General features: G+C 38.0%; 1 protein-coding gene across 1 annotated transcript in view; it reads right to left on the bottom strand.

Moving 5' to 3' along the window:
* The window catches only part of LOC124713815 (leucyl-cystinyl aminopeptidase-like), a 289,726-nt gene that overhangs the window by 41,080 nt on the left and 220,985 nt on the right, over positions 1-27,661 (bottom strand). The window contains exon 16 of the mRNA XM_047242975.1: positions 15,740-15,886. Within this exon, the coding sequence (XP_047098931.1) occupies positions 15,740-15,886 (147 nt within the window). The remainder of the gene's footprint in view (positions 1-15,739; positions 15,887-27,661) is intronic.

Here is a 27,661-nt window from a genome sequence, read left to right as displayed (position 1 = left end):
CTCCAAGAATGAAGGTGACTCAATGCATGCTCTGATCGAAAGAAGAAAGAAGAATCAATCAGTGTACGTTCCGGATCAATGGGCCACTTTAATTAGAATGAGTAAGGTCACTGGGAAGCCATACACAGTTAATGAAATGAGTCGGGACTTAATTTACGACTTCAAGAAAGTAGTACAGAAGGAACAGTGGATGTATGACACTAATCAAAATAAGGTGATGTGGATAAAGTATGGAAAATTGCTGTCTTTGAAGGCCGACCATACGAAGTGTACTTTAAGTGCACTTACAAGGAAGAAGCAAAGTGTATCTTTGTCCAGAAGCGTTGTAGAGGATGACAGTTATCATCCTGCGACATCCTTGAACAGGCATATCATGGAATCTTACCAATCAGTGAACTGAAGTTGAGGGATCTCTTATCCTTATGTGACAGCAAGTGCATCCCAAGTGTTTATCATCCATTTTATCAAAGCCTGGTTTCAACACAAACTGGTACACCAGAACAACATGACAATGATGTGTCAAGTGCAGATGAATGATGAGCTATTGTCAAAAGTGCTCAAACAATTTTTAATACCTTATTTAGTCAGTTTTTGTTATCATAAAGGAATTGTAAAGCAACTTAGATAGAAATATTCTGTATATTTTTCCAGAGAAAAACATCGTAAGTCGGAAAACTATACTTTTGGAAAAGGGTGGAGCACATTAGTACAGTACATTTAAATCTCTTCATTTATAGCTGTTTACCTGAGAAGTTTCATTACAATTTAAATAAATTCTGATTTACACTGTTTACTTACACTTTCTTTTGCTTCTCCTCTAAAATTGACAATTTTGAGTTATGATGTTAATACTTGGGGTCATCGAATTTATAGTTGGGGACAGCTTGACCTGAAGCAAGAATAACCAATATCATTTCACAGTATTTGGGCAACACCACCTAGATGGATTTGGGTGGGGTGAGATGATGAAGCTTGCTTGCTGCTGCTTCAGAGATTCCATATTGGATTTCATCATATTCTGTTGTTTCTATATTACAACTTGCATTTGATGACAGTATGCCACTTCAAGGCAATGGCACATCGAAAACTTGTCACAAACCTCATTCTCAGTATGATCTGTTACTGTTAAATGTCAGTTAATGACATCAGTAGTAAGAGCTTTTGGGACAGTCTAAAATGAACAATGCTAAGATGCTGATTTGAATGTAAGTGATGTGCTCTCATGGTTACAAATATGCAGTCACCGTGTTGGAAGCAGAAGGTTCGCGTCCTGCTACATACAATTTCTTTTTCTCATTTTTGCATTTGTATCAGATTCTGTTTCTTAATAGTCCATATAATAGAAGTATGCTGTGCAATATTTGTTATTATTTACATATAAGAGTGGGCTCGCTTAGGGGTGAGTTTCTTCAATTTTCTGCCTTCAGTATGATTAAAAAACAATAGATGAAACTTCCGCAAGTGAAACGACCTGCAACAATATGCATATTCTAGCTTGTTGTGAACACTTTTCTGTTTAGTCAAAATATGTCACAATTTCTGAGGATGTGGATACATAGGAACCTCAGCAGACAGCTTAAATTGCTGTGAGTGAAACAAACAGAAATCGTATGTCCTGTCTTGCTCGTTAGAAATAATTTTCCGTTTATTCCAAATATGTCACGATTTCCAAGGGTGTGTTTGGAAAGGAACATAAGAGTACAGCTTAAATTGCTGAAAATTAAATGAGCAACAAGGGCATTTATTTTCTTGCTTGTCACAGATGTGTAGCCAGTTGAATCATTAACAGCACTTTCATAAATTCAGTGGTCAAGACAAAGATTGCACCACACAGTGAGTGATAAAGAACTTCATGCAAAATAGAGAATGGACACAGATGTTATGGTGTTCAACTGCAATTTGTACCATAATTTTCATACTTAAGGTTTTATGTCTTTTTAAATGATCATTTAAAGAGAAAAATACACTTCACTGTAGTAAGCAACACTATTCAATACAAATAATGCTACAAATTACAAAAACGTTTTCAGTGAATCTTTACAAGGGGTCAGTGTGTGACAAAAACTATTTCATGAATCATTTGCTGACAAATTGTTCTTGCAACGTTTCACATTCAGCTTTCATTATGTCTGGCACAGTGCCCACAGAACACCAAAGATAACTGTGTCCCTGCCCGACCACTTACAAGCACATCCAAAACAAAGCAATCCTATTGGCTCTTGCTACCCTGAAATGCTACTGGATATTCACATTGCCGAGTTGTCCCTACTGATTATTACTATATCTGTGGTTTCCAACTAGCATTTTGACTCCACTGTTGTCACAGAACACTTTGCAACACACTTTGTTCAAGCACCTGCATCTGACAGCTGCCTCTCAGCCTTCTGTCTACACAAAAGAGGGTAGATAGCAAAGAACCTGTCCTTCATTACTCCCTCAATTGAATCCTCTTGTCAGGTACCTTTGTGATGCCCCATGGTACATCATCCATAGGTATGGCTGGACCTTTCCATTAGGCCAAATGAAATGATAGACCAGTTCTTGGTGAAATTCCTGTATCAACAGTTATCTATGCTGATAGCTTGAAGGTTGGTGACCACATTGGCCATGTCTTCACTCATTCCAGGGGTTATGAACAATAGTCACTACTGTCCAGGCATAATGCTTTTACAGCAGAGTTAGTGATCATATCATAGTTGAACTTGTTGCACTTTGTTGAAGGAGATTACATGCCATCCTCTGTAATCATTGGTTTTGATCATACACAATCTTCATTCTTGTAGTGACCACAACATAATGTGTTACCACTAGAAAGTCACATTTTTTTCCATTGCATCATGTTAACCTCACCCTCTCAGACTGGGATTCACTGCTGACTGCAATTACTAAAAAACTTGTGGTCTTCTTGCTTCATACACTGAATGGAGGAAATTAAAATTGAAACTCTTCTTTAAATTAAAACTCTTCCTTAGCCTGCTTCTTCCTGCTTTTTAAGCTACACTGAATTTAAAGAATTAAAAACCATTTTAAAGCTAAATATCTTCTTGAGACATGACAACTTCTCACTTTTTGTTTTACATGATAAGAAAATGGACCTGGTAGATCTGAATGCCTTTCTGAAGTTGGAACCATTCTTGAGTTTAGCTGACTGCTTCCTTTATATGATATATAAAACATTAAACACCAGTAACAAAAACTCTTCTTGAAACTACATATAACCTACATATAAATTGAAGCGTCACCCAACCACCAGTGTCATACCAGTTTGCAGGTGAATATAAGTTTAATTTAGTTTTGTTTATGTATTTTTGTAATATTTGTAATGGTTGTGAAGTGTCTAAAGTTTTTGTATTTTTTTTTTATGTTTCATGTACGGAGAGGGCGGCGCAACGAACGGAGACAGCATCTTCGTTGCCGGGACCAGAGAGAATATTGCTGGCCACTATACGTCGCAGGTTGACAGCCAAAGAGCAACAGAAGATCCTGAAACCGAGTTGTTGTGTCGTGCTTCTAAAAATTAAATAATTGAGAATTTGTAATGTTTTGTACAACAATGATATCATAGGAAGTTTAATCTAATTGAAAATGTTAGTTTTGTCTCGTCAAGGCTCAGGTTCACGTCTGTATGTAGGAAGATAATAAACTAGTGGATGCTACTAAAGTTGAAATACGTGTTCCGAGGATTTATTTATGAAGAATTATGTGAATGAATTAATAATATATTTGACAAGATTATTGAATTTTGACAGCGTTCATCGCGACTTTGAATCTCAAAAAGTTTATCCAATGTGGTTCTAATATCGATTAAATCAGATAACGTGTATCAATATAATTTCTGAGGAGAAACAAACGACATCTAAAATTGAAAAAGTTTACGCAAACCAGTTGGCCCGAGTGACGTAATTCTGTGCATACGACTCAAATGATGTTTTACAGTTTCGTTCAAGAACCACTCTGAGACAGTTTAAAAAGAATATAAATAATTTTGAAGTGGGTTGTAACTGACGTAGGTGACGAAGTCTACACATGGTCATATGTCGAAAGAAAATCGTTTATAAACAAATCTATACGTCATTACACTACACCGTGGCGACCTTATAAACAGGACTTGTGTGCATCTAAGGCACACAGGTACAAGACAATTAAAACATCAAGAGTCCTTCGCAAGTCGACGCGAGTCTTCGTGGAGCCTTCACCAGCTAGCGGCAACTTCGCGGGTGTGGGCAACTGACAGAGCGCAGCCAAGCAGTACGGTCACGCAGTTATTCCACGAGAAGGCGCATCTGTTGGGCAGCAGCTGAACGCTGCAAACCCCAACAACCTTTTTTCTCCCTAAACTAACAGGCCCCGTACGTCAGCGGAGGGGGGGGGGGGGGGGGGGGCGTTCCTCTGGCTGGTATTAGAGGTGTTGCTGAGGGCTTCGCCTGTCGACGGTGGGGCCGGGCGTGGTTGCAGCCAGTGACGTCTCCGGTGTTGGACTCAGCGTCCTGCCGGTTGCGGAAGCGGGGTCGCAGCATCTCAGCGGCTGCATCAACGGCTGTTACTTCTGCAGCCCATAGCAGCACACTGATCACCGAGAACTACAAACTACAATATTAGTGTCCGGTGAGTTTGTTTCAAGTTGGAAGTGGAGTGTTGTACATAGGGAGTGTGCTTTTACAGGGTTGTTGATTACAAGTCTGCGTGTGTAACTAGTTAATATCTTACAATAATGTCGGGGAGTGAAATGTCAGACGAAGAGCAATCTATGTCCGATAGGAGCGTGAGATCCCTTTTTAGGGTGATCGCTAAATTGAAACAATCTAATGAAGAATCTACTGCTAGTTTAAAAGAGGAATTGAAACAATCTAATGAAGAATCTCCTGCTAGATTAAAAGAGGAATTAAAACAATCTAATGAAGAATCTACTGCTAGATTGAAAGAGGAATTAAAACAGTCTAATGCTAGATTAAAAGGGGAGCTAACAAAATCTACAGACAGGTTACAGGAACATCTTAATGAAACCAGTCGAGAATTAAGCGATAAAATAGAGGCTTCTAAAGTTGAAATGCAGGAAAAACTAGTAGGACTTAGTAATAAGATTGCTGATAATTGTAAAAGGTTAGAAGAACATATCCAGGAATCGCGTGAGGAAAAAGCTCGCATGCAAAATGATATTACTGACTTAACCAAGAGACTAGATAATGTCAATGTCTTAGTTGTAAATGAAATAGAGAAAAATAACAATAAGTTATGAGATGAATTTTCTATGCAAACAGAAACTGTTCGTAGAGAATTATTAGAATCTATTAAAGGGGTTTCTACCAAACCTGTAGAGATTTCTTCAATAGATAATGTAGAATTAGAGATATTAACTCATCGAGTAGAAAAAGATCATACCAAAATAGAAAACATGAAATTTTTAATTACTGAAATATGCAGTAACCTTGAGACTGCCAAAGATAATAACATTGCGAAGGTACAGAGCGTTCACATCATGAACACAGTGAAGAATTGTTATTAGCTAATCACGTATCCAATACAGAAATGCGAATACAGGAAATTACTAAATGGTTATCGGAATTAGATAATAATGAAAACATTTCAAGTAGTAGAAGCAATAACGTAATCAGAGACAACAGTCGCATCGAGTTTGCTAGCTCGGACGACAACAATACGAATAAAGAAATCACGGCAAGCCAATCCGATGCAACTCTGTCTCTGAAATCTAAACAAATTTTGGGCTGAAATAACGACAAATTCAAATGTAGCAAGTTTATTTCCTGCATTCAAACCAGGAGGTGAACTTCACCCTATAATCTTTATAAAAGCTTTTGAAACTTCATTATCTCCTAAATGGAGTAATGAAAAATGGATTCAATTTGTAATAGGACATTTAGAAGCAGAAGCTGCGGAATGGGCAGTACTGCATAGAACTGAATTTAGGGACTGGGATGATTTTGTTAAGCAGTTTAAACAAAATTATTGGTCAAGAGGAAAACAACAACACTTAACTTTAGAGTTGTTAGACCCTCCTCCATATTCTAAACGGTGGGGAGGTTATAGGAATTATTTCGAATGGCATTTAAACCGTGCTAAATTAATTGAAGAACCAATTATTGAAAGTCACCTAATATGAGTCCTAATTAGTAGGTTACCGTATTATATAAAGGAAAGAAAAATGTTATTCTACGAATTGTCTATCCAGACGAAAAAGTTTGCGAACAGATTGTTAAAAATGCTGAACGGAGAATTAAAAGTTATAATCAACATGCTATAGAACCCTCATTTCAGGTAGGAGATCTTGTATTAGTACGATCTCATCCTAAAAGTTCGAAGATCAGTAAGGAATGTAGAAAATTCTTCTTTATCTTTGAAGGTCCATATGTTGTACATAAGATTGTACATCCCAAAGCGTTACTTCTTATGGAACCTTCATCAGGTGTAATTAAAGGATTATATAGTTTTGATCAAATGAAACCCTTCATTCCTAAATAAGTTAATATTTAGTATATGTTACATATGGAAGAGCGTTCATAGTTTATTCATGTGAAGTTTTTCGTGATAGTTACGTGTTATTTTAAAGAAATGACAGGAAGCTTAAACAAGTGTTCTACAATAATCTACCGGTACTTCAAAAAGAGAAAGGTAACTAAAAGAGGATTTATATGGAAGAAATTCTGTTATTAGGTCAGAAGGAATTTTGTATATTTTTATATTTACTCGGATAGTAGGAACCAAAGGGGATGGTTAATAATTTTAGGGACCATGGGCGTCCAGAGCTATATGGCTCACGAGAACATAGCAGAGTGCCTTTAATAGAGATTTGTAATAGTGTTAATATAGAACACACCAAACGGGGCTCTCTCGCTTGTTTCTCCTAAATAAATTGCCATTACCCAACAGGTGTCCGAAGGTAAAGAAAGCCATGCCGAGATACTAAAGAAAGTTTTGCTTGGTTTCTTCTTGACCTCAGGCATAAATAAAGATTTGGGAAAAGAATGGCGTAAAGTAAATAGTACTAATAGTTATTGTGAGAAACTTATTAGTGATATACATTTTTGGAAAGAATAACTCTAGTAAATGAATAAAACTGAAACTAATCTATCACAATTTGAACGCTCTGTCCTAATGTAACAACGTTAAAGAACATACTAAATTAGTATTTACTAGCAACTAATAAATGAAAAGGAGTAATCTCCATATATTCGGTTATGAATTACCATAATAGCACAATTAAGAGTAAATGACAAATAGTCACAATAATATCGTAGTAAAAGGATTAAATCTATCTAAGAGCAAGGACTCTAGAGTACGTAAAATGTGAGGAAAATGTATTAACAGTTAAATATTGTATACAGAAAAAGTTTTATTTTCGGTTAAAACCTGACAAACTGAGCTTGTGGGTGGGGTATGTAGTGGGACGAAATTGAAGCGTCACCCATCCACCAGTGTCATACCAGTTTGCAGGTGAATATAAGTTTAATTTAGTTTTGTTTATGTATTTTTGTAATATTTGTAATGGTTGTGAAGTGTCTAAAGTTTTTGTATTTCTTTTTATGTTTCATGTACGGAGAGGGCGGCGCAACGAACGGAGACAGCATCTTCGTTGCCGGGACCAGAGAGATTATTGCTGGCCACTATACGTCGCGGGTTGACAGCCAAAGAGTAACAGAAGATCCTGAAACCGAGTTGTTGTGTCGTGCTTCTAAAAATTAAATAATTGAGAATTTGTAATGTTTTGTACAACAATGATATCATAGGAAGTTTAATCTAATTGAAAATGTTAGTTTTGTCTCGTCAAGGCTCAGGTTCACGTCTGTATGTAGGAAGATAATAAACTAGTGGATGCTACTAAAGTTGAAATACGTGTTCCGAGGATTTATTTATGAAGAATTATGTGAATGAATTAATAATATATTTGACAAGATTATTGAATTTTGACAGCGTTCATCGCGACTTTGAATCTCAAAAAGTTTATCCAATGTGGTTCTAATATCGATTAAATCAGATAACGTGTATCAATATAATTTCTGAGGAGAAACAAACGACATCTAAAATTGAAAAAGTTTACGCAAACCAGTTGGCCCGAGTGACGTAATTCTGTGCATACGACTCAAATGATGTTTTACAGTTTCGTTCAAGAACCACTCTGAGACAGTTTAAAAAGAATATAAATAATTTTGAAGTGGGTTGTAACTGATGTAGGTGACGAAGTCTACACATGGTCATATGTGGAAAGAAAATCGTTTATAAACAAATCTATATGTCGTTACAGTACACTTGCTTGTTTTAAAATTACATGAAGGTAACACAGAAGTGAAAACCTTCTTCTTGAAGCTAATATTTTTCTTAGAAAAGGATAGTTGCTACTCACCTTATAGCAGACATGCTGAGTCACAGATAGGCACAACAAGAGAGACTGTCACTACATAAGCTTTTGACCCATTTTCTGACAGTCTTTTTGTTGCGCCTATCTGTGACTCAGTATCTCTGCTATATGGTGAGAAGCAACTATTCTTTTCATAATATTGTTCATTCCATCCTGGATTTTCCATTGTTTGATTTTTCTGAGAGACTCATTCTTTCTTCAGAATCTTTATTACACTTAAAATACATTTAAATAAATAAAATTAAACTTAAAAAAAGTTGCAAAGTGTTTTTCTTCTTGACAAAATAAGATTTAAGTTGAACTGGCATTCTGTTGCACATGTGGTTGACATACAAGACTAATATCCTTTTGGGAACTTAACATTGTTTTCAAAACAAATCTTCATCAATTAAAATTGGAGACCCACAGACCTATTGCTCAGAGATACAGAGGTAGACAGGCTGTTTTCTCTTGAGTTTTGATTGCCAAAAGATCCTTGTTCTCCAAATGATTAATGGAAAATCTCATATAAGATGTGAAACAAATACTAACAAATAGATAGAGGGGCTGGCCAGTACTTACCTCAGCTCAGTACAGCCGATAGATACACATAAAACAGAACTGAAAATTTACATTCCTAGCTTTCGGAACTTTGTTCCTTCATCAGGGAGGAGAGAGGGGAAAAAAGGGAAGAAGGGAAAGTGGATTCAGTTACTCACAACCCAGGTTATGAAGCAACAGGGAAAGGTAAACAGGGAGGGTAGCAAGGATGGAGGCATGGTTGTCAGAGGGAAGCCAAAGATATTCTAATGTAAGTACTGTGCCAGCTTCAAACCAAAGAGGATGCATACAGAAGTAAAGAGGTATATAGTATAAAGATAAACACAACTATGTAGGATAAAAAGATGGCTAAAGAGGAAAGGGAAAGAGGAGAAGACTGAAGAGCGAATGGGAGTGAGGTTGTTTAACGTAGGTTCAGTCCAGGAGGATAGCGGGATGAAAGGATGTGTTGGAGTGCAAGTTCCCATCTCCGTAGTTCAGAGGGACTGGTGTTGGGTGGGAGAAGCCAAATGGCACATACGGTGTAGCAGGTTCCTAGGTCCCTAGAATCATTCTGGAGGACATGCTCCGCTACTGGGTATTGGGCATCTCCTAGGCGGACAGTTCGTCTGTGTCCGTTCATGCGCTCAGCCAGTTTGGTTGTTGTCATGCCGATGTAAAAGGCTGTGCAGTGCAGGCATGTCAGTTGATAAATGACATGTGTAGTTTCACACATAGCCCTGCCTTGAATTGTGTATGTTTTACCAGTAGCAGGGATGGAGTAGGTGGTTGTGGGGGGATGCATGGGGCAGGTTTTGCAGCGGGGTCGGTTACAGGGGTAGGAACCGCTGGGTAGAGAAGATAGTCTGGGAATATTGTAGGGTTTAACAAGGATGTTACGGAGATTAGGGGGGCGATGAAAGGCAACTCTGGGTGGTGTGGGGAGAATTTTGTCAAGGGATGATCTCATTTCAGGGGCTGACTTGAGAAAGTCATATCCCTGGCGGAGTAATTTGTTGATGTTTTCGAGGCCAGGATAATATTGGGTGACAAGGGGGATGCTTCTGTGTGGTCTGGGGGTAGGAACATTGTTGTTGGACGGGGAGGAATGTATTGCTCGGGAAATCTGTTTGTGGACAAGGTCTGCAGGATAGTTGCGGGAGAGGAAAGCACTGGTCAGGTTATTGGTATAGTTGTTGAGGGATTCGTCACTGGAGCAGATACGTTTGCCACGAATACCTAGGCTGTAGGGGAGGGAGCGTTTGATGTGGAAAGGATGGCAGCTATCAAAGTGAAGGTACTGTTGTTTGTTTGTGGGTTTGATATGGACAGAGGTGTGGATGTGAGCTTCAACAAGATGAAGGTCAACATCCAGGAAGGTGGCTTGGGTTTTGGAGAAGGACCAGGTGAAATTCAGATTCGAAAAGGAGTTGAGGTTATGGAGGAAATTAAGGAGTGTTTCTTCACCATGAGTCCAGACCACAAAGATGTCATCTATAAACCTATACCAGGCCAGGGGAAGCAGCTGTTGGGTCTTCAGGAAAGCCTCCTCCGCGCGGCCCATGAAGAGATTGGCATAGGAGGGAGCCATCCTGGTTCCCATGGCCGTTCCCCTGATTTGTTTGTAGGTCTGGCCTTCAAAAGTGAAGGGCGCTATGTATTGGTACTCTGAACGTACAACTGAAAGTGTGGACTATCTTTTTGCCTATGTGATTGATGATCTAACAACATCTTTGTGTATGTGAGATCTCTCTGCTTTTCTTCAGGGTATTGTGTTCCTTGATTTTCACATCTGATTACAGTAACAAAATGTATAATATTTATACCACCTTATTCAATTGAGTAGCTTACTATCAAAGTTGGACATCTGTCATTTGCAAGAAACTGAGAAAAACATCATTTTTTATTGCAAAGTGTAGAGCTTGTATACTTCCATGCTGCTTTAGGCATAATTAACTTTAATAGAGCAGAAATGGTTCTGCAAAGTACACAAAAGTAGTAATTAGAGAAATCACTTAAAATTGCTTTTGAAAATAAAGACATCCATCTTTGAAACCAAAATGTGCAGATGTCCATTTTTGATGTGAACATACTTGCAGGTGTCCATTTTTTTGCTCCAGGATTCACTTCATAGTGCTGAGAATTTTTTACAAGAGTATCACCTGGTGAATTGTAAGAATTTGGATACAAAGTAAAGGAAATTAACTTTTAAACTCTACTGTATTACTGAAAAAAGTAAAAACTACAATAACCTGAATGGTACATACAAAATAAGATCAAAATTTTAATTATGGTTAATATGTTTTGCTCATTTACACGACTTTTAGTTGTAATGAAACTTGTTTGTATTTTAAAGTTGTTTGATTAGCAACCTGTCAACATCAACAAGTTTCTCTACTTTGATCATTGTATAAAAGGGCAATGTACTTGAGGAAAATATTATGGAAATGGAAGAGAATGTAGATGAAGATGAAATGGGAGATACGATACTGTGTGAAGAGTTTGACAGAGCACTGAAAGACCTGGGTTGAAACAAGGCCCCGGAAGTAGACAACATTCCACTAGAACTACTGACGGCCTTGGGAGAGCCAGTCCTGATAAAACTCTGCCATCTGGTGAGCAAGATGTATAAACAGGCGAAATACCCTCAGACTTCAAGAAGAATATAATAATTCCAATCCCAAAGAAAGCAGGTGTTGACAGATGTGAAAATTACCGAACTATCAGTTTAATAAGTCACAGCTGCAAAATACTAAGATGAATTCCTTACAGACGAATGGAGAAACTGGTAGAAGCCGACCTCGAGGAAGATCAGTTTGGATTCCGTCGAAATATTGGAACACGTGAGGCAATACTGACCTTACGACTTATCTTAGAAGAAAGATTAAGGTAAGGCAAACCTACGTTTCTAGCATTTGTAGACTTAGAGAAAGCTTATGACAATGTTGACTGGAATACTCTCTTTCAAATTCTGAAGGTGGCAAGGGTAAAATACAGGGATTGAAAGGCTATTTACAATTTGTATAGAAACCAGATGGCAGTTATAAGAGTCGAGGGGCATGAAAGGAAAGCAGTGGTTGGGAAGGGAGTGAGACAGGGTTGTAGCCTCTCCCCGATGTTATTCAGTCTGTATATTGAGCAAGCAGTAAAGGAAACAAAAGAAAAATTCAGAGTAGGTATTAAAATCCATGGAGAAGAAATAAAAACTTTGAGGTTCGCCGATGACATTGTAATTCTTCAGAGACAGCAAAGGACTTGGAAGAGCAGTTGAACAGAATGGACAGTGTCTTGAAAGGAGGATATAAGATGAACATCAACAAAAGCAAAACGAGGATAATAGAATGTAGTTGAATTAAGTTGGATGATGCTGAGTGAATTAGATTAGAAAATGAGATGCTTAAAGTAGTAAATGAGTTTTGCTATTTGGGGAGCAAAATAACTGATGATGGTCAAAGTAGGGAGGATATAAAATGTAGACTGTCAATGGCAAGGAAAGCGTTTCTGAAAAAGAGAAATTTGTTAACATTGAGTGTAGATTTAAGTGTCAGGAAGTCGTTTCTGAAAGTATTTGTATGAAGTGTAGTCATGTATGGAAGTGAAACATGGATGATAAATAGTTTGGACAAGAAGAGAATAGAAGCTTTCGAAATGTGGTGCTACAGAAGAATGCTGAAGGGTAGATGGGTAGATCACATAACTAATGAGGAAGTATTGAATAGAATTGGGGAGAAGAGGAGTTTGTGGCACAACTTGACAAGAAGAAGGGACCAGTTGGTAGGACATGTTCTGAGGCATCAAGGGATCACCAATTTAGCATTGGAGGGCAGCATGGAGGGTAAAAATCGTAGAGGGAGACCAAGAGATGAATACACTAAACAGATTCAGAAGGATGTAGGTTGCAATAAGTACTGGGAGATGAAGAAGCTTGCACAGGATAGGGTAGCATGGAGAACTGCATCAAACCAGTCCCAGGACTGAATACCACAACAACAACATAATAGCTCAGAATATATGTGAATCCCTGTACAGGCTGTAATGGTCTTATGAGGTCTATGTGGATATGTGGACATGCTGGTTCCCCAGAGGAGCTGAGATGTGTGTGAATATGGTTTCCAACTTTGGCTGACTGACAAGTTAAGCAGGTTGTAACCCACAACTGACAATCATGCCTTACTCTTGGTCAAACTTTGTGGCAGCCCACTTGTGTCACTGAATGATAGAACATGATAAACATGAACCAAAGTCAATAATAGTGAGTCAAAAGGTGAGAAAGTACTGGAAATTAGTGTGCTTTTCACCTGAAGTGTAACTGGCTGAATCAAATCTGTTTGAGTGTAGCATCATAAATTTCATTTGCAGAAACCAGTGATTGTAGGTGACACCAAAAATGGTAGGGGTCTTGCCACCAATAGCTTCACTTTTTAGCACTTGTTGGATGTGGACGTCCATTGGTCTGCACAGCCAGCAGAACTTCTTAACATATGTATGTTTTCCCTCAGGAGGCATGTTATACACAACATTCAATAACAAAATTTGTGAGTCCAATGCTCCAACAGTGAGGACGAATTGTATGTTATCATCTGATATGCTATAAGCATAAAAGGAAAGTTCAATAATCTAGAACCAAAGATTAGGCTGTTAGCATGTACAGTGGTGTGCGTTGTTGCAGATGGATAAATAAACAATGTGAGTTTCATGGTCACTATTTCACTGTCTCATATTCTTCTAAATGGTACTCAAAAATTCAAAGGCTTTTAATATAGTCAACAGGAGCAAGTTGAATGGGGCAAGATAACAACCTCGTGATCTACTCAACAATGTTTATTTCATAGCAGTTTCAGTTGGTAAAGCAATTAATCAGTTCAGAAATTGTGAGTCAATCCTTATCAATTCCTTTTGTTTAATGAGGAGGGTCTTTATGTGGCAAAAATTACAGAAAATGAGCCATGCTGAAACTGAAAATTCTCCTTTTAGGCTGCAGCATCTAAAGGTCAAAACATAGAAACTCCAAATGAATGTCCTGATGGATATCAGGTAGAGCTAAATGAAGAATTAGGATATTCAACAAATGCTGGTCCCATTAATTGAAACTGGTGCCAATGTGTTTTTGATTTTAAGCTATTGCTTTAAGAAAGACAATGTGATTCGTACAGTATACAAAGTTCAACTGTTTTAACAAACTTAGCATTATAACTTGATGTTGGTTGATAATGACACACAATAGGTGAAACTAGAACATTTAAAACAATAAAGAAAACTTTCCAAAGAAGGTACAAGCTGTGTCCTGCTTATAACGAATCTGTGTTGAATGTCCATGAGAAGACTGGGGATAGAGTTTTGCAAACCATACACAAGTGGAATGTGGAAAAAATTGTTAGTGAAAAACATTGGTCTAGCATTTTATTAATTTTAAATAGAATAATCCTTTCATTAAATACTGTTGAGTAGAAAATACATAGCAATGTTTAATTAATTAATTTACTTTCTTATACTTACAGGAATAAAAATAAATTCAACTTTTATCAGTAATGCTGTCTTGCCTTGTGAATGAAGTCATCTTGCCCCAGTACTGGGATAAGATGACACTTTTGCATTAACTTATAAAATTGGTGAAATAATTGGATTATATTAAAATAAAAAATTATACTATTAGGTACAATACAATAACATCACAATTTGTTAAGTGCAAAGAAAACCAAACCATCCCCAAAAATTAAATTTATTAAACTTGGTTATGCCTTATCATCACTTACTTGCTCTGGTCTCCCTTTATCAAGCATCCTCAGCCTATTATAACAGAACAGTGGTTATGAATTGCAGCAGTAGTTTAATTAGCCTCAAATTTCTCTGGTAGGCATATAGCATGTGGTCATCACTCTGGAGGATAAAGCTTCTATAATTGTAGCAGTAAAGAAACTTCTAGAATCTTCGAAAGTGATAAATGACTCATTTTTCACTGTAGCTGAGTTCAGTTTCCTACCACAAGGATCTGCCAGCTTCAAGAAACAGAGCAACCTTTGACAAAGTCAGTGAAAATTGTGGATGATGCAACACAAAGAATAGAGAGTTTGCCAAAGAAATGGTGTTTCTTTATGAGGGAAAAGTGTAAAATGGTGCTTTCAAAAATCCTTATCTTGATAAACTTCTCAAAAACTCTAGAAGATGACAATTCTGTTGTAGCAGAAGTGGACCCTATAATAGATCAGTCTTTTATATTTGTGCCAACTGCTTCTGTAGATGTTGAGCAGTTATTTTCTCAGATAAAAAAATATATTGTCTGCCAGGACACCGAACATGACTCTGAAAAATTTAAGGAAGCATTTGGTTGTCATGAAACCAATAAGCTTATAGAACATTTCAGTGCATAGGCTTTTAAGGGACATTTTCATTTTTTGTCAAATACATTAAGCATTTGGTTTAACACTTTAAAGTTATTTTTAAAATACAATACAGCATGATATTAACAATTACACTGATTGTGTTATTGTCTGAATTGTGCACACTAGTAAATGTATAAGTATAATGTAAGATTTTCCTGTATTGCCATTTTAAGTATTTATAATGCCTTTTTCTCTGTCTGTTTGAATGATTTATGATGCCTAAAGATCTGGTCTCTGGTTTTTTTGTTTCCTCATATTACCTAATTTTTTTGCTAGCTGTTTGTCTAATTTGATGCTGGAATTCTTTTTTGTTTAAAATGAAACAGCTGGAAAATAGTCACATCTCTATAATTACCACCATGTTCCCAATAGATGACTAATGAATGCTTCAAAATAATGTAGTATGGTGACTAGGCACAAGTTTTTACATTAATAATTAAGAAGTGAGTACATGAGGCCTTATACTTACTTGTCTATTCTCTCCTCTTGCTGAGTACAAGAAGCAAAATATTTTAGTGCATCTAAATCAGTTTCATTGTTTTCATTGCGACCAAGAATCTTAACCAATGTTTCCTCCCAAATGTAATGCTCACCCCACTGCAAAACAATACAGTCCCTGGAAAAAATAGGGATAAAGTTTCTAATTAGCAAAGCAAATATCAGCTTTGTACATACTATAGTTATATACCTTAACTATATACTATAGTCTTTGTGAAGTAGATGAAAGCATTCAATTAAAAAAGGGAGCCAAGAATGTTTTCAGGAAAAATTTCATTTTGAGCCAACACATTGCAAACTTCTTCATTTAATACTTAGTTTTGACAAAATAAAGCGTGAATTTCTATTCACTGCACAAGCTTTAATATTGAGAGAATTTCTATTTAATGCTAACTACACATGTACTTGTTAACTAATTGAAGGCTTCTGAAGATAATATGAGGGTGTGCTGAAAAGTAATGCTGCCAAAGTTTTTCTATGAAAACTCTTAAGGCTTTTTAAATAAAACAAAAATTGTTAACATTTTACATCTTTATTCTACATGTCTACATACTTGCAGTCCTCTGCCACTAGAGAGCTCCATATTGTGATGTGTAATATTGCAGAGTGTAGAGTAACTATGTTAGTGCATGAGAAACAGCATGCTGTAATGGAGTTACAAATTTGAAGAATATGTCCACACATGGAGGACACTCTCCTTCACCATGAAAATGCCAGACCACACATGAGTGCTGTAATATCTGCAACATCCACTGCTTTGGGTTCACTGTCATTGATCAGCCTCCATATGGTCCCAACTTTCCCCAGCCGATTTTCACTTGTTTCCAAAACTTAAAGGTCACCTTCAACGGTTTTACTTTGATAGCCATGAAGCAGTGAAAGCAGACATTAGGTTGTGTCTCCATCAACAAAGCCAAACATCCTAAAGCGATGGTGTCAATGAACTGGTCTCTTGCTGGGAGTAATGCATTTGTCACTAGGGTGACTATGTTGAGAAATAAATATGTAGACATGAAAAATAAAGGTGTAAATGTTAATAACATTTATTTTATTTGAAAAGCTTTAAGAGTTTTCGCATTTAAAATTCAGAGGTATTACTTTTCAGTATAACCTCATAGACTCCAGTGTTCCACAAAGTCTTTTTGCAGGCCAAATTTTTATGAAATGTAGAGCTGAAAAAAATATAGTTACAATAAAAACAGCATTAAAAATTATGATAGTAGTATAGGAAAATAAAAACTGATATGTTATACTTATCAGAACATCCTTTGGAAATCACTGAGATTTGGCAGATGCAACTAGATGGATAAAACCTGTCACACTGCACTAAAAAAGTAAAGGAAAAAACTAGTTTTTTAGTTGTAATTCCATCAGGTTAGTGAATACCAAATTGCACTTCTCTTTGCCTGCTGAATCACATTAAAGGATCTGGAAACACAAGGTAGTACAGCAGGAGACAGCAACTGAGTGACCTGCATCAACTTTTCAGTGTTTTCAACTCCTGAGAGCTCAGAATCCTTCTGCTTTGTAACAATATTACAGAAGGAAAGTTGCTAGTCACCATATATCAGAGATGCTGAGTTGCGATAGGCACAACAAAAATCTTCACACAGTTATAGCTTTCGGCCAATTAGGCCTTGTCAGCAATAGTCACATATACAAACATGCACACACACACACACACACACACACACACACACACACACACACACACACACACACACACACACACACACAAACACACAAACACACACAAACTCACACACACACACACACACACACACACACACACACAAATGCAACTTGCACACACGACTACAGTCTCAGACAACTGAAACCACACTGCAATATGTGTGTGCATGTTTGTATTGTGTATCTATTGCTGACAGAGACCTTAATGGCTGAAAGCTAAAATGGTTCAGATGGCTCTAAGCACTACGGGACTTAACATCTGAGGTCATCAGTCCCCTAGACTAAGAACTACTTAAACCTAACTAACCTAAGGACATCACACACATCCATGCCTGAGGCAGGATTCGAACCTGCAACCAAAGCAGCAGTGCAGTCCCCTAGACTAAGAACTACTTAAACCTAACTAAGGACTCACACACATCCATGCCTGAGGCAGGATTCGAACCTGAAACTGTAGCAGCAGTGCAGTTCTGGACTGAAGCGCCTAGAACTGCTCGGCCACAGTGCCCAAAAGCTATAATTGTGTGAATCTTTTTGTTGCTTCTATCGCGACTCAGCATCTCTGCTATATGGTGAGTATCAACTTTCCTTCTCTAATATTGTTACATTCCAGCCTGGATTTTCCATTGTTTATCTCTTCTGCTTTGTGGTTTTTGTGTCAGCAGACTGACATTTCACTTTCAGAAGTTAAGTATTGGTAAATGAATCTCTTGATCTGTAACTTAGCAAGCTAGTAATTACTCCAAAGGTAATCATTGGGACATGTTTCATCAAGAAAATAGGGTGTTAATAAGATTACAAGAGAATTATTCTTCTGTCTGGTAAGACTCGACTATAAACCAAGTACTTTCCATGTTGGGGTGGCTTGTGTGCCTCACTGATATGTATAGCTGCATCATAAGTGCAACCACGATGGAGGGGTATCTGTTGAGAGGACAGACAAACACATGGTTCCTGAAGAGGGGCAGCAGCCTTTCTGGTAGTTGCAGGGAGAACACTCTGGATGATCAACTTATCTCGTCTTGTAACATCAGCCAACATGGCGCTGCTGTGCTTGTACTGCAAATGAGAAAGGGGAAACGATGAGGGGGAGGCAAATGAAAATTGAACAGCAGCCTCACAGGATCATGGAATATTTCTATTCAAAAATAATCACCATATGCGTTAAGACATTTATCCTACCAGGAGAAGAGATGATCAATTCCTGTTTCATAGAATGTGGTTGGCTACTGAACCGCACTGACTCTTGCATTTCCTCATCCAATTGAAACTGACCCTCACATATGTCTTTCTTCAGGTTGCCAAAGATGTGAGAATCATACAGTGAAAGATCCAGCCTGTATGGAGGATGTTGCAGCATTTCCCAACCAAAACACTGAAACATAGTCTTTGTCCAATTGCCAGTGTTGAGTGGGCATTAGCATGCAACAGGATGACTCCATTCGACAGCATTCTGACAGCCTGATGGAAAATGGCAAGGTAACAGTGTAAATATCTCACATCTGCACCACCAAAGAAACCAGATCTTTTCACACAAATTCTGGCAAGGTAATGTTGAACTTCTTCTTTGACTGCAGGGGCCCCTCTGCTCATCAAGTTCATTGAGCATGGAACCAAAATCAACATGCAGGCTATGAAGACACTTTATTGAAACTGTGACATGCCATAAAGTCAAAAAGTTAGTAAAAAGAATGCTGCCAGCAGGAATCATCCTGTTGCATGCCAATTAGACAAAGGTTTCACATCAGCAGTATGATTGAGAAACACAGCAACATCTTCCATGATGTGAGGATCCTTCACTCTGTGGTTTCCACATCTTTGGTGACCTGCAGGAAGACATACATAGATGTCACATTGAGTTGGAGAAGGAAGTGCAAGAGTGAGGGAAAAGTAAAATAGACTTTTCGATCCATCAGTGACCAACAATGTTCTATAAGAAGAATTTGACTATCTCATCTCCCAGTGGGATAAATGTCTTTAAAGCATGTGGTGATTGCTTTTGAATGGAACCATTCCATGGTTCCTTTGTGGTAAGTGTTCCATTTCCATTTGAGTGCTGCTCTATTGTATGGTTAAATGATGATGGCATCCTCTTGGGTAAAATACTCAAGAGGTTTATTAGTCACCAATTTGGATCACTGAGCAGGGACTACTAAGGGGGATGTCATCATCAGGACATGTAAAACTGGAATTTTACACGTCAGAGAATGAAATGTTAGATCCTTTAATCAGGCAGGTAGATTAAAAAATTTAAAAAAGGAACTGGACGGGTTGAAGTTAGATGTAGTGGTAATTAGTGAAATTCAGTGGCAGACAAACAGAGTGTCTGGTCATATGAGTACAGGGTTATAGATACAAAATCAAATAGTGGTAATAGAGGAGAAGGTCTAATGAGGAATAAGGAAACAGGAATGCTGATAAACAACTATGAACAGCATAGTGAACACATTACCATAGCTAAGTTGGGCTCAAAGCCAATTCCCACCTTAGTGGCTCAAGTTTATATGCTAACTTGGTCTGTAGATGATGAAGAGACTGAAAGAATGTATGATGAGGTAAAAGTAATTATTCAGATAATGGAGAGGAAGATTTAATTGTGATGAGGGACGTGTAATTAGATAGTAGGAAAAGGAAGAGAAAGAAAAATAATAGGAGGATATGGACTGAGGAAGAGGAATGAAAAAGGAAGCTGTCCAGTAGAATTTTGCATGGGCCATAATTTAATAATCGCTAAAACTTCGTTTAAGAGTTGTGAAATATGGTTTTATTCATGGAAGAGACCTGGAGACATAAGAATGTTTCAGATCAATTGCATAAAAGTGAGACAGAGAATAAAGAATAAGATTTGAAGAAACAGCAAAAAGGTAGCAAATTAAGGAAGTGAGACCTGTCCAAGTTGAAAGAACCAGAGGTTTTGAGAGTTTCAGAGGTAGCATTAGGCAATGCTTGACTGAAATGGGAAAGGAACACAGTAAAATATGAATGTGTAGCTTTGAGAGACAAAATAATGAAGGCAGCAGAGGATCAAACAGATAAAATGGCATTGTCCCGTAGAAATCCTTGGATATCACAGCAGGTGAAACCAAATATAGATGTCGAAAAACGAGATTGACAGAAAGAGAAAATGGTTAAGCAGGAATGACCAGAGGACAAATGCATAGCTATGGAATCACATACAAATAGGGGAAAGGTAGATACCGCCTTTGGGAAAATTAAAGAGGCCTGTGGGGAAAAAATATCAAGAGCTCAGATGGAAGAACAGAACTAAGCAAAGAATGGAAAGGTGGGAGGAATACATAGAGGGACTGTATAATGAATATGTTCTTGAAGGCCATTTTATAGGATGGGAAGAGGAAATAGAAGAAGATGAGATGGGAAATATGGTACTGGGAGAAGAATTTGACAGAGCACTGAAAGACCTAATCTGAAACAAGGCCCCTGCAGGAAACAAAATTCCCTAAGAAGTGCTGACATCCTTGGGAGAGCCAGCCAGCTATGAACAAACCATTCCGCTTGGTGTGCAGGATATATGAGACCTGGGAAATACCATCAGATTATAAGAAGAAGATAATAACTTCAAGTCCAAAAAAGGCAAGTGCTGACAGGTGTGAAAATTACCAGACTATCAGTTTCATAAATCACAGTTGCAAAATAATGACAAAAATTATTTACAGAAGAATGCAGAACTGGTTAAAGCCAATCTTGGGAAACGTAGGTCTGGATTTCAGATAAATACAGGAACTTGTGTGGCAACACTGACCCTACAACTTCACTTAGAAGCAAGGTTAACGAAGGCAAACCTATGTTTATAGCATTTGTTGACTTAGAGAAAGCTTTTGACAATGTTGACTGGAATACACTCATTGAAATTCTGAAGCCAGCAGGGATAAAATACAGGGAGAAAAAGGTTATTTACAGCTTATGCAGATACAAGACAGCACTTACATGAATCAAAAGGCATGAGGGGGAAGTACTGCTTGGGAAATGTGTGAGACAGGAGTGTAGCATACACCCAGTGTTATGCAGTGTTTACACTGGTAGCAGTAAAGGAAAGCAAAGAAACATTTGGAGAAAGAATTGAAGTCCAGGGAGAAGAAATAAAGACTTTGTGGTTTGCCAATGACATTTTAATTCTGTCAGAGAAGTGAAGGACTTGAAAGAGCACTTGAACGGAATGAACAGTATTTTTGAAGGAGGATATAATATGAATGTCCAACAAAATGAAAACAAGGGTAATGGTGTGTAGTCAAATTAAATTGAGTGATGATGAGAAAATTATATTAGTAAACAAGACACTAAAATTAGTACATGAGTTTTGCTATTTGGACGGTTAAACAACTCATGACGGAAACTGGCAATGATGAAGTCATTTCTGAAGAAGAGAAAATTGTTAACATCTTACATAGATTTATGTGTTATGAAGTCTTTTCTGAAAGTATTTGTCTCAAGTGTAGTCTGTATGGAAGTGAAACGTGGGTGATAAATAGTTCAGATAAGAAGAGAAAAGAAGCTTTTGAAACATGGTGCAACAAAGGAATGCTAAAGATTTGACAGATAGATCATGTAACTAATGAGGAGGCACTGAATGGAATTTGGGAGAAAAAAGTTTGTTGCACAGCTTGAGAATGCGTTCTGGGACATCAAGGAATCATCAGTGTAGTGCTGGAGGACAGTATAAATGTAAAAATTGTAGAGGGTGACCAAGAGGTGGATATAGTAGGCAGTTTCTAATGGATGTAGGTTGCAGTAGTTATTTAGGGCAGAGGATAGAATAACCATGGAGAGATGCATCAGACCAGTCTTCAGACTGGAGACCAGAACAACACAATAAGTCTGGCTGAGATCACATATCTTATTAGTGTTCAGCTTTGAATTATTTCACTTTGTAATGATACGTGCAAGGAATGTACATTATAGCACGAAGCTATTGAAAACTTGTTCCTGGGCTCAAATACTTTTACTAATTTATTGACTATGATGAATTATTGATAGTAAATCATCTGCCTAAAGAAGAACAGTGTTTAACAGGAAAACTACTAATGGCTTCTTATTTTGTTTAGAAAAAAATTGTGGTCATGAGTCAGATGAGATGCACAATATGGACAATGCTAATGAAAAATGCAACTATTTCTAGAACCCTGACAGTCCTGTGAAAAGGATAGATTGCTACTTGCCATGCAGGGGAGATGCTGGGTATCAGACATGCACAACAAAAAGACTTTTATACAGTTGAGCTTTCAGCCAAAAGGCCTTATTCTAAAGTAGAAAACACACATATGAACACAGCTCAGACAACACAGGGCCACTGCCTATGGCCACTGAGTCTTGACACCTTCTTTTCCCCATGTTGAAGAGTTAGGGGAATGATGGTGAGGCAAAGTTTGAGGTTAAGAAATTGTGGAATGTTAACGGGGTGATATGAGGACAGTGGGGGTGGATCATGGTTGGATGGAGAAGTGAGCTGAGTCAGGTAGGGTACAACATTGGCTTTGGGTTGAGACTGCTTGGCAACGATGATGCCAAAAAAGCATTTCTACTGTAGAGACCAGAAGAAGGAGAGAAGGTCTTTTATCAAGCCTGGAATGATTGAATTTGGGAGTGGGGCACTTATGTGGGACTAAAGCTTTTGCAGGAAAGGCTAATGACTGTGTTCCAACTCTCTTCAGGCTCTGGATTCTGTATGGTGGTGGGAGCAAGTTTTTGAGGATGTGGTAAATGTAGTAGGTCTCCGAGGTGGGGTTTGTCAGCTATGAGGGGATATGGAGGAGGCTTGGATACTGTTGTAGAGGTTGTGGATAGTCATAATTCACTGTGGAAGTAGGAGATGAACAGGTTGGAGAGCTTTCGGAGGTGGCATTATGCATGCTACTTGAGTTCCTGAAGGGCAAGAGTTTCATTGTAGCTGTGAGACAAAGGAATTTGGATTTGCAGAGCAGGAGAATTTCATGGATGAAGTGGAGGTATTGCAATGAGTTTTGGAACAGTTTTACATGGTTTTACAGGACTATGATGATGAGTGCTATGGACTGGCAGAATTTGAAGAGATAAAGGTCATTGTGGAAGGAGGGTTGCAGTTGGGGTGATTCCATGAGCTAGGCAACAATGTTGGAACAGTATGTGGGACTAGGTTCTGGCTAGGGGTAAGGGAACTTTTCTGTATGGGCACAGATAGTTTGAGAAAGGATCCAGTGTAGGATAGAAAAAAGTGTAAAAAACATAAAGTATGTAAAAATATGTGCAAATAACTAGTAAAAATATATGGGAAAAATTACAAACAGGACAGAACAGATGAAGTATTGGGGAAAAAAGTGAAACCTTGGAGTAAGGTGAATAGCGAAAGACAAAAACAAACTAAAATCAATTTGAAAATACAGTGAGGTCAAAGAGAAAAATAAATAAAAAATCAGTAAATAAAAAGAGACATCAGTGGATGGATATATTTGAAAAGAGGGGACAGCAGATGTAAATGGATTAGGTGAGGTTAGTATTGGAATACAGAAGGAGAGGCAGTTGGTAGTACAGGGTACAGCAGATCCATGGTACAGAAAGGTATCTGGGGGTTGGGGTATGCAATAATATGTAAGAGTGAGGTAAAAACAGTTCTCAGTTTGAAGCTGTAGGATTAATTATATTGATAGGAATAATGTGGGACATGTGATGTTGTACCAACAAGTAGTGTGGTCACATGCTGTGTGTTGTTCAGACAAGGTGGTTGTTATGGTGTGGCTCATAAGTCAGAGTGTGTGTAGTTTGGAAAGCAACAGACAAAACACAGGAAAGAAGAGAAAAGAACATTACAGGCACTGAGTAAAGCTATGTGTTAGATAGTTGTGACAAATGAAAACAGCACTGCGTTGCAGGATAGAAGAAAAGCAGCTAGGCAAAATCAAATTATGGAAATTACAAGATGGAATAGTGACAATATTATAAAAAGGACGGATTGATACTCATCATATAAAGGAGATTTTGAATTGCAGAGAGGTGCAGTGAAAAGACTGCAAAACTTCTGAGCTTTCAGCCAAAAGGCATTCTTTTAAAGAAAAAAAACATTCATTTGCAACAGTGAGGTGTAAGGTAGGGACCTATAATGATGGTTGATTCTGCACAACTACTCTATTAGCAGCAGAAAGGAAGTGGCTTTTGAATATGAACCACAAATGTTTGATGACAAAGCAAAAAATCAACTGAATCCCCCACCGGGAAACACATCTGGCATGTCATATACAGAATTAGTCACAGTATATGTGTCATATGATAGGAATGTGTTATTGATACACCTAATTTGTATCCCTGGTAAGTGAGTGAGATATGCCTCCTCACCCAATATAGGTATTCATATGAGAGTGCCATCATTCTCAAGGAAATGAAGAAACCATAATAGTTTATCACATAAGCTGCAACAAATAAATGCAAGTTTCACAATCACACAGTTTCTCTATGCTCTGTCAGAACTTGTGTTTAACATTTTTGAAGTTGCGTTCCACTTTGGAAGTGTTTACTCTTGAATTCCTTTGTTGTAACATAGTTCATATCTGTTTATTTCTGTGAGAAGTCTATGTAGTATCTCACCTGCTCTCACTATTCATCACATTTACTTGCAACAGTAATGTACTCTTACCGCATGACTCAATTGCTAAGACTACAGAAAGAAAACAAACATTTCAGTAACCAGATGGACAGTTCATAATGATGTTAAAACAAATAAATAAATAAATGGAATGAGGGAGTTTCAAACATGGCTAGTCCGGTTTACAGTCCAACATCGTGACCACTTAGCCATGACACCATGGCTGTTTAATTTCTCTTGATATTGGATTTGTGAAGCTTGGACCATTCACTGTTTTTATTTTGCTTTTTTTCACAGTTCAGTACACCGTATTCCTGTTTTCATGCTTCATCTGTGTTCAGTTTCTGAAGGGCTATCCACTTCTGTGTTCAGTTTCTGACGGGCTATCCACTGGGCCATTTTACCACTAAATCTGAGCTGGGTGTGATGGGTAGTTCCCCTAGTGACTAGCAATCTGTTCTTTTCATAAATTGTCATTATTCCAGCCTCTCTTTTCCAATGGCTGATATTTCTAAAACATTTTCTTTCAGCAATTTGAGTCACATATTTTTCCTAAAATAAAGGAGATTAAAATTAAACAGAGGCATACACATGACAGGGATAAGAAATGGGAATAAAGAAGTGACTTCGAAAAATTCAGAGTTCTTCCTATTGTAGTGGGACTTGAGTAGCTGTGGAAAATTGGAGCTAAACATGAGCAGTTCTAGGTTGCCATGATGGGCTCAAGTCTTGCTTGTGTGTGGTAAGGTCAGGATGCGGTTTGCGAGACAAGGGATACATGTGGGGAAGCAGCAGACAGACCAGTCGTAGGTACATACACACACAGTCCTTTATTCAATCACACCGATTCTTCATGGAACATCGATTCTTCCATGAACATTAACAAGTCTTTAATCATTCTGTCTATCTAGTACAGTAATTCAAGTGCATTTGCTTCTTCATGTAATATTCAGCTCTGAGTGGCAGGCTTAGACATTACCAGCGGTGAGACAGGAGGGCTGCATGCTTAGTGGAGCATTGACCTGGTGCACTGACTCAGCAATGGTGATGCCACAAGACTTCACACAGCTGCATTGTTGAGCAAGGCAGTATCTTCTGTCATTGCAGCAAGCTGTGGCATTTCTGGTGGCATGGCGATGGTGTTGGCCAAGGTTGACCTGTGGACCAACAACTAGAGAGCAAGGGTGGCTGGCTGGCACAACTTTGGCTGCACTGGTGGGCAGACAGGTGGAGCTCCCTCGTTTGTGTTCCAGCAGTGGCAGAGTTGTGGGAGTGGCCCTGACAGACACAGACTGGGCATCACTTACTACCCGGCTGTCTGAATGACAATGAGGTCATGCAGCTTGGCTGAATACAGGTTATGCTTACTGTTTCCACAGTGATAATGGTGTTTCTGTTGCACATAAAAGCATCTGGAGGGTATCAATGTCTGGAAGGTATGGTGTAATCAGCAGTAGGTCAGCCAAGCTGTGTCGATTACATGGGTCCAACACTCATGGTCTTAAGACAGAGGAGCTGATCACACAGTTCAATTATCAGCGCATGCTGTCTTGCTGTGGTCTTTCTGCAGTTCTGGACTCTGACTTATACTTCAAGTTTTCCAATAGCTTTAGTTTCCTCTCTTCTGTGAAGTAAATTCACCCTTGTATGTTGGTGCAAGTCAGACACAAGTTATTTACAATTATTTACATTTCACATTCTCACCTCCATTCATGTATTACTTTATTCTTTGCATCCTATTCACATTTTCTGTCTGCCTTCTCTATTTTTCTCATTTTCATATCTTTATTTGTCTCACTTTTAGTACTGACAGCAGCTATATTGTTTCATCTTGTGGGAGGGTAGTACGATTCAGAAAGACATTTTCACCTACTTCTTTTCGCATACTAAGTTTGCCTCTCCCACATTCTCATATTGCATATACCATATTCCTCTAACTGCTAAAACAGAAATCTCAAATATAACACTAAGACATACCTCACATGTACACAAACAATATGGCACACTGTCCCATTCTAACACTGAACAACCAGCTACATCTTCATGTGTACACTTCTCTTTTCATTAATCCATACATATACTGTTCACTTACTTCAGCACTATGACCTAACAAGTAATGAAACCTACCTTCAAGTTTGCACTAATACCTTATAAATTATCGTTATCAACAAAGAATGAGAATAAATATACTATGGGCTGCATTCTACCATATGTGGAACAGAACTGATGTATGCAAATAGAGTGATTTGTGCACTGCCCTATTATTTAGTGATATTGGCCTGTGTGAATTCTGTGTTTTGCACACTGTCCTCTTGCTCCATATTCTTATACCTTAGCAATTCAGAAAAAGTTTATTTGCAACACTAGGAGATCCATGGTAACCTTGCTTTCATCATGTTCTCAGGACATTGTGACTTGGGAATGCATTCAAATTTTCTTTCTCTTTTCACCATTCCTTAATTAATTCTTCTTGCACTGAGAGATATATCCTGTGGCCCCACTTCAAGAACTCTCCAATACCACTGACCCAGCTATGGGTGCTGTAAATGATTCACCTGTGTCATACAAAATCCTTAACTTTTCACAGCCACAGCCACTATATCAACCCCAGCTGTGCTGTACAATAGTCCTAAA

The sequence above is a fragment of the Schistocerca piceifrons genome, chromosome 1 (genome assembly GCF_021461385.2).
Source record: "Schistocerca piceifrons isolate TAMUIC-IGC-003096 chromosome 1, iqSchPice1.1, whole genome shotgun sequence".
Classification (NCBI taxonomy): Eukaryota; Metazoa; Arthropoda; class Insecta; order Orthoptera; family Acrididae; genus Schistocerca; species Schistocerca piceifrons.
This window is presented reverse-complemented; position numbering and strand designations above follow the sequence as displayed.